This window comes from Lactuca saligna, chromosome 7, assembly GCF_052625555.1.
Source record: "Lactuca saligna cultivar CGN05327 chromosome 7, ASM5262555v1, whole genome shotgun sequence".
NCBI classification, from domain to species: Eukaryota; Viridiplantae; Streptophyta; class Magnoliopsida; order Asterales; family Asteraceae; genus Lactuca; species Lactuca saligna.
Genome location: NC_136423.1, coordinates 89,385,462 through 89,394,205, shown reverse-complemented (window position 1 = coordinate 89,394,205; position 8,744 = coordinate 89,385,462). Strand labels below are relative to the sequence as shown.

At 37.7% G+C, this 8,744-nt stretch overlaps 2 protein-coding genes across 2 annotated transcripts; one reads left to right on the top strand and one right to left on the bottom strand.

The window, feature by feature from the left end:
- The first annotated feature begins 373 nt into the window (after positions 1 to 373).
- LOC145004645 (FRIGIDA-like protein 4a) lies at positions 374 to 2,636 on the top strand. The gene is made up of 3 exons (XM_078963607.1): positions 374 to 1,386; positions 1,497 to 1,672; positions 1,928 to 2,636. The coding sequence occupies exons 1-3, from the start codon at positions 489 to 491 to the stop codon at positions 2,435 to 2,437; spliced, it is 1,584 nt and encodes a 527-aa protein (XP_078819733.1). The 5' UTR covers positions 374 to 488; the 3' UTR covers positions 2,438 to 2,636.
- A 644-nt stretch (positions 2,637 to 3,280) lies between these two features.
- On the bottom strand, positions 3,281 to 8,167 carry LOC145004646 (RNA recognition motif XS domain protein). The gene is made up of 3 exons (XM_078963608.1): positions 7,085 to 8,167; positions 5,287 to 5,588; positions 3,281 to 3,908 (listed from the first exon to the last, which is right to left on the bottom strand). The coding sequence occupies exons 1-3, from the start codon at positions 7,963 to 7,965 to the stop codon at positions 3,514 to 3,516; spliced, it is 1,578 nt and encodes a 525-aa protein (XP_078819734.1). The 5' UTR covers positions 7,966 to 8,167; the 3' UTR covers positions 3,281 to 3,513.
- Positions 8,168 to 8,744: the final 577 nt, after the last annotated feature.

Here is an 8,744-nt window from a genome sequence, read left to right as displayed (position 1 = left end):
CTAATACCGATAGTGCTAGGAGGTACTTTAATTTCTCAAAACCATTTATTCAACAAATAAATACATGGACTAAATCCACATATTTTCATATACCTGAAGGACTAATTTTAGAACTTATCTGATGAACATAATGGGTGTCACTTGTCACGTGCAGATGGTTGGAAAGCATGGCTCGCTGTGGTCACACTACTAGAACGCTGGAGTTCTAGACACGTATACGGCGCATCATATCAACATACAGGTAAATACCGCTGTTGGTCTCCTTATCGTACGCATGCCTTCTATGTTTGTAACAAACATCGTACGTGGCCCAATAACAATCAACCACGTCATCTTCCGACCCCATTCCCTAACCTGCCTTTTTATCGCCACCAGCACCCTCCAACCAATTCTTGCTGTTCCCACTTTCTCTCTCCCTCTACAGTTCTAGGGTTTCTTCTTCTTCTCCTCGTATCCATGTCTTAGAAGACATCGAAGCTTAATCGATTATGGGTTCCATGTCTACCCCTGATCCCTGCGAGTTAACTCAGCCGCCGAGCTTCGATGAGTTCCAACGCCAGGCTTCGCTCATGACCAGCTGCACTCTCCTCTGGAAAGAACTTACCGATCATTTCACTTCGTTGGAGCAAAATCTCCTCAAGAAATCTGATGCTATCAAGGACAAGATCAAAACCCTAGAAACCCAAACTAAAACCTCCCTCAATTCCCTCGAGGAACGAGAAACCACAATTGAAAATTCCGTCTCCATCGCTATCCGGAAAGTAGAAGAAGCCATGAAAGCCGCAGCAGCTGCAGTCGGAACAAGCAAAAGCGAAGACGCTGAAGATAATCCCGAAGTTGACGATTCCGAGGGTTTGCTGTTGAGGTTGAAATCCTTCTGTGTGAAGATGGATTCATTAGGATTTTGGGGGTTTATCTCTTCCAGGAAGAAAGAAATGGATGTGATGCGAGCTACAATTCCTATAGCTTTAGCCGAGTGTGTGGATCCTGCTAGGTTCGTATTGGAGGCGATATCGGAGGTTTTTCCGGTGGACAAGAGGCCGGATTGCGTCAATGATTTGGGCTGGGCTTGTGTTTTGATGCTTGAGAGTTTGATTCCGGTGATGATTGATCCGATACTAGGCCATTCACGAGCTTTTGTGACACCGAGTGTGAAGAAAACAGCTAAGGAGATCGCTGAAACGTGGAAGCAGAGTTTGGATGAGCGTGGTGGGATTGAGAATGTGAAAGCACCCGAAGTTCATACATTCTTGCAGCATTTAGTAACTTTCGGGATTGTCAAAGATGAAGATTTCGATTTGTATAGAAAGCTCGTTGTTGGTTCTGCTTGGCGTAAACAGATGCCTAAACTCGCTGTTTCACTTGGCCTCGGTGACCAAATGCCTGGTAAAGTTTTACATTATTTTTAATCACGCCAATGGTATCTGAAGCATTTAACTTACCAAATTCAAGAAATTTACAGAAAAATGTTTGTTGTTCCTTTTGGGTGCATGCAGATATGATTGAAGAATTAATTAGCAGAGGACAACAGGTTGATGCTGTGCATTTCACTCATGAAGTTGGCCTTGTTGAGAGGTTTCCCCCTGTTTCTTTGCTAAAAGCTTTTCTCAAAGATGCAAAGAAGGCTGCAACATCTATCATGGAAGATCCCAACAATTCTGGACGTGCCCAGGTATTAAATACCCCTTTTTTCATCTATAAAATATAAATACTACTAATCATTTCACATCTCAGTTTATGATTATGAGCTTAATTTTGTCAAACATTTCTTAGAAAAGCTTTGTATTTTGATAAATTGCTACACAATCGGATATATTTTTCAAAGTGCACTGTTGTATGTTAGTAATCGAGAATAATGAAAGTAAATTGCTGTGAGTTGGAAACTTAAATTTACCCTTTTGCCCCTGTTATTTGATTATTTTTACAGCACCTAGCTGCACGTAAAGAACAGTCTGCACTAAGAGTAGTGATAAAATGCATAGAAGAATACAAACTTGAGGCTGAGTTTCCCCCTGAGAACCTAAAGAAACGGTTACAACAGTTGGAGAAGGTGAAGATAGAGAAAAAGAGGCCAGCCGCCACGAGTCCCGCCAACAAAAGAACCAGAGCCTGCAACGTGGGACCGATGCCGCCAGCAAAAGCAGGGCGTATCACAAACACATATGTATCTTCTTTCCCGACCCCACCAACATTCGTGAGGTCTCCATCACATAATACCCAATATCCACCACCACAATATTCGGTCTATGGACATGGAAACAGGAGTCCGCCTGTAAATCATTATGCCGCCTATTCGCCGGAAGCCGCCCCGCATTCTCCGGCGTTCACGTATCCGGGAACACCTCCGATGAACTATCCTCCTCCACCTCCGGCTGCTGCTTATGGGGGATATGGGAATGGCATGTCACCTGCTTTCCAGCATGCTTACTATCGTTGACAATCAATGACATGACATCAGGCTGAATTCATAATGCTTCTTATTGTCTAATGTGATTTGTGATCACTAACCTTTTAATGGTAGTTGGTGTAATGTACGTTAATATCTTTCCTGTCTCTGTATTTCTAATGTTGATTAAGCTGTCACTACACTGTTAATGTGAAAAAGTAGTTTAAATGTTATAAAAATAATGTTAAAATCGGTGCATATAAATTACGTCTTTTGTCTTTATAAGAGTGTGTGCTATATATATGTGATTAGATAAACTTTTTAGGATGGTGCAAAAAAATTTAAGTATCGTCTAATATCTTTTTATTTCAGTTAGTTTTTTAGTACTTCTTACCATTGAAATGAGACTTTTTTATAGTTTAAGCTTAACCACCTTGCAAAGTACAACTTATTCGTTATCTGAAAGCGTTTTTCTCAAATATAAGTTGATTAATTTGACATAAAGATTTTGGAAATGATAGCATTAGAAGCCGAATCATGTAAAATGGAAATATGTCAAAAATATTAAATGACCTGACCATTAAGACAGCTGTTTGTAAAACAAAATCATTTCCAATCTCTTCTGGATGATAGAGTTCAAAGGCTTTTGATTTACCAATTCAGATTTGACCTTTTAGTGTTACATAAGTGATTTAACCACCAGTGTCGTCTGCATATCCTATGAGCCAATCACATGCCAAACATAATATTACCTGTCACGTCTTTGAAGCGTGTAACAAATGTGGCTTAAAAAAAAAGGTTGTAGGACTTATGTTCAATGAAGAAAACAAAGATGGTATTTACAACTTACTTTTCTACCAACTTATGAATGCATATAAATCAACACAAGTGCCATACACAATGAATATATGGAATAACTAACAGCAACACCAAGAAAATAAATAAAACCACGCGAGTGTACATGTCCAAAGGCAACATCTACACGACTGTTAATTTCTAACCAATTTTTACCGAAAGCCCCATGTGTTAATTACTTTCTATCTTCAAACCCAATAAAACATATATAACCAAACAACATACTTTGTTTGGTGTACCTTACTAAACTTGTTGTTGGTAAATAAATGATATCAAGTAGTAGGGTTAGGGTTTGGGTGTGGGTGTGGTTGTTGTTGCTGTGCTTTTTCTCTCTTGCTCTCGATTGTGACCTTTTTTTTAGTATCAAAATCCAGGCTGTCGAGATCAAACACGGTTCCTAAATAGCCATACAAGACTCTCTCTTTCTCCCCTGTCTTGTTATCAAACTTGACAAAATTTGGATCTTTGTCTTCATCTCTCCCTGAACCTGAACCTGATCTGAGGGATGCCCAGGAGCCACGCCCGTGTTTCTGTCTCTCGAAAAAATCTGCAAGTCTCATGGCATCCTTTAGACCCAAGTGGTCACCACCAAACTTAACCACAGTTATCCCCAAGTGCCCTTCTCTCCCAAACATTGCCTTTGACTTTCCGCTTGTGAATCCAAGATCTGATGAGTACAAAAATCATGCCACATATAATTCACAATCATCAATGGCCTCATCAATCCATATCTAACATTTACATGGATGGATACAAAGATTAATTTGACTTGAACTAACATGCAGAGATTGCATGAGTAGCTGTAGCTCTAAATCTAATAATGCAATTTTAGTTGTAGGTTTTGGACCTTTGAATTCATACTCCATAATCCATATGATCTAACTTCAAACATTGAATTTATGTCCAAAACATTATATGCATAATCTGTTGCAACTATCATTTCCCTACTAGGCGGACAACAAACTTTTTGTAACCAACAATTAAATTTAAATTTTAAACAGCACAATGATTTCCCAAACTTATATTTTATATGTAGTAAAGTAACATCATATAATTTGACAATTTTAACTGCTTCAATGGCCCACAGAAATTAGGGTAATAGACGAGCAAATATCTTGCAATAAATAAGCATCCTGCATTTCATGAAAATCACGTCTACCATACTTACTAATCTGAGATATAAAAATACTAAACGGGTGAATAGAGATATCAAACAACTTTCTAATTGCTGTTCCATGGTACTCTCTCTTGTAATGATGTCACACAGAAAAAAAAAAAAAAAAAAAGAATGGATAGGCCACTACATGAGAATATCCAGGAAAACTTTGATTGGTTCTTCAAGGACATGACAACAACTAGCTATTGCACACTTAAATTCAAAAATATAACATCCTTAACACCCTAATATTAATCTTCACAAATGAGATATAGAAGAAGGAACGTATGCTACTACAACTAACATCTTTAAGGATGTGTTTGTTACAACAAACTTTCTACGGTTATTCTTGATGACAAGAATGAGGAGGGGAGGGCATTTACGTCTTTTACACAAAAGAGACCAAGAGCAAGTCCCTGTCCCTGTCCCACTCCCACCCTTTTGAGAGTGCAATTTTTGTCCCTCTAGAAAGAGAAAGATGGAGAAACAATAAGTAGACAAAACTTCAAAAAAGTAACCATTTAAAGAGGAGCATCCACCCAATTATACCAAACCCAACTTGATTTTTTATGTTATGTACGATTGTTCTATTAGGGTTTCTGTAAGTTCAGCCTATTTGACCACTTCCTAATCTATTTACCCTTGGCCTGATTAATACAATAATCAGGTTATACATGTAGAGAATGCACATCACATTATACATGTATAGAATGCACAATGTATTATAGCCTTATAGGATAGGAAAACATCTTCATGGGTTGTTAAGCATTGGAATTTGGAGGGCTTGGTATAAGCATTGGAGTAAATTATATATATATATATATATATATATATATATAAAGAAACATGGAGATGGATAAAGAAGCAAGATATATAAAGAAATATATACCTCTAAGCTTCATGTCCATTGCTTTGTTGCCTAAACCCTCCATACGTCCATCTCTACCCTTCCCGGTAATTGTGTTCTGTATGATGACATGAGGTGGCCACATAATGAGATCATCCCGGTCAGCGCCAGCTTGTTGGCCAGATAATCGCTGATATGACCTGGAGTTATCAGGTGGCATCATGTGGTTCCAGCTCATCAATATGCACAAAGCCTTGTGAAGACCCAAATGCTCAGCAACTTCTTTTTCTTGGTTGTATGTGTGCATGATAAGGCTATGCATGTCTGGGAAATCTTTCGAGGACCTGAATTTTCATAAAACGGCTCATTTCAATTTTCAATTTCCTTCCACCCTAAATCATGCTATGAATAATCAATCTCCATAACCTAAAAACAGTATAGAGAGCCTAGCAGCAACCAGCATGTGCTTCAGGAAAGATGGAAGAAGTAACAATTAGGGATACAATCAAAGAAGTCAGTTTAAAAAGACACCAAAATACATTTGAGAAACTAACTCTACAACAAAAATTTCTCCAATATATATATGTTAGATTAGATTCTATTAAGCAAAGTAATGGCTATATATATATATATATATATATATATATATATATATATATATATATTGATAAGTTCCACAGCAACAAAACAAGGCTAAAGTTCATCTCCATAACTAAGCAAATTGACTCTTGAAGGAGATTTGCATTATGTAACTAACTAGAAAGCCAACACAACTAAAACAATATCTATGTGCCCTTGAACTCCTGCAAGAGAATTATAGAAATCCATAAGACCATAGCCATTGAGATAAATCCAACTATAAGTTAGTTACAAAATGGCAACAAAAAGTTCATATTCTGTTATTTCTATGTATATACTAAAAAATATATACAACACTATAACACCAGCTGTCATATATAAGATGGTATAATATATACCATGTGTTATTCATCTACACTATTGTACTTTTTGTTACAGTAAACTAGCAAATTGTATCAGACACTATCTCACAAGTCACAATCACACAACAACTACAAGTAAAAGTTAAAAGAAGTATCGGAAATAATTAATTAAAACCCAATAATCAACTTATAATAAAGAGGACATGTATATCACTCAATGTAGAGTATTCCAAGAATTGTATGGAAAGAATCTAAAGGTTTACATTCTTGAGTAATTATGATGAAAGCTTCAAGGCTTAGTCAGAGGCTTAAAGCTACAATTAAGCAAAATCTGGTGTAAGAATTTGAAACCACAAGAACTTTTACATACATTCTAAACTATAACTTGTAAAAATGGAGGGCCTTAGCCTTTTCCATGCTTATATCACAACAATTTCACCAAAAAACCTTAAACACAGTTGTTCACAGTTTGTTACTTCTATAGTTCTATGTATGTTGTAGAAAAGAGTATATTGAAAACTTATATACTGCTACCATTTCAGCATCCTATATAAGATGGTAGATATTAGAACTAAATACTAAACACCATTATGATAGATCTATGTTGTTGCCTATAACATAGATAATAGTACTATGTAATACTATATAAAATATAGTTGTAACTTATACCAAGTGTTGCACAGCATCTGCACTGTATACCAAATTGAATCAAATGCTATATCGCAATCACACAACAGATTTAAATAAAAGTTAAAGAAGTAAATGAAACGCTAAATTAAAACTTAATAGAAGAAATCAGTAATAGGAGAAGCATAGAACGCAGAAACACTTCTCCATAAAACATAATAGAAGAAATTAGTAACTGAAATACTAGATTAAAAATTAAAACTTTATCAAACCTGCCGCATGCAAGACACTGAAGAGAACCCTGTTTACCATCTGCTAAGTATTTCTTCTTCTGATTTGAATTCTCGTTTATCAGTCTGATAAAATTCATAAATGCACTTTTAAACTTTGCTGGATCAATCTCATTATGCCTACCCTGCAAATTCCTATACTCCCCTTCAGGTCTCATATACTTGGGTGCCCTCGTTTCATCAAGCTGAACTCGATTACTTGGGCCCGCCATATGAGATCCATTAGAACTTGAAATCATATTTCCATACTGCAAAAGCTGTTGTCTTTGCCTTGCGAACTCGTCGTTGACTTCACCCACTTCTCTCCCATCTCTTTCATCACCAAATTTCCTCTTACGAGAGCCTTCAGGTCCTAGCGAATTCCAATAATCTTGATTCTGTTGACGATATTGATCATCCCCTCCGGGGATCGGTCGGCCAGGTGGAAATTGTCGATCAAACCCTAACCAAGGCTCCGGGCCGTGAGGCCGCATTGGGGGCCTAGGGAGCGGCGGGGGGAAATCTTGGTAATCCGGTGGCAAAGCGAAGTAGGAGCGAGCACTACCATCAGCGAGAATGATTGTTCTGCGATCGAGCATGTGAAAACCATACGCCGGAGGTGGCGGTGGCAAAGGCGGTGGTGCAAAGTTTTCGGGTCTGGGATGGGGCGAGGGGATTGGATTGGGGTTGAGCTTTGGAGATGGTTTGTGCCTGGAAGAAGGGGAGGGTTTGGAGTTAGATGGCGGTTTTGAAGGAGAGGGTTTGGAAGGGGCAGATGCTGTGTTATTGGGACCGGATTCCCGATTAGATTTGCGGTGGTGAGAAGCGGAGGAAGAAGCTGATGGCTTGTTGGATGAGCCCTTCACAGGGTTACCTCCGGCCATCTCTTTCCTCTCTGAATGGTTGGAAGTAGCGAGAACCCCACGCAGTCTGAGCTTATATGCTTCTCATTTCTCAAAGAGGAGACCCAAAAGTGGATGCGGATTCCGTTGTAATTTTATTGCCAAGAACACACTAACCAAGTGGTAAAAGTAAAACCTAAAGATTGAAACATTTTTAAATGAAAAAATGAGGATCTGTTTGCAAGGTTGGTGATGGAATGGGTTTTTAAATGGCCTCTTATCCGTTCAACACAACCGCGGAGGTCCTTGATTTTGGAGCTAGATGGGGAATTGCGAACAAACTAATTTACAAGTCGTTTGCTAGGGAACCACCATATATGGAGGGCATGAAACAATGAGTTTTTTTACAAAGATATGTAGAACAATGAGTTTTTTTACAAAGATATGTAGTTTTGAAAAGTATTTACCAAAATGGGATAGTCTGAAAATTATTTACAAAATAATTGTAGTTTTATTTAAAAGAATAAAAAACCGTATTATCCTAGGAAAGGACTTCAACATTCACACACGCGTTCTTGCCTCATCACAATCATCTTCTTCAATTTTTCCTACGGTAAGACTTTCTTCTCATTGACTTATTGGTTTATGTTAGTGTCAATTTTTCTTAGATCAATTTTTGTTGCATAAAAGGGCTTTATTGATTCCTTAACCAATGTACTTCATGTTTTTATATTAATTTTAAAGCTTTTAATTTTATTGTTCTTGAGTCCTTTTTATCAATACGTGTGACTTGAAGCAAGATGGATGACTTTCAACTCCTC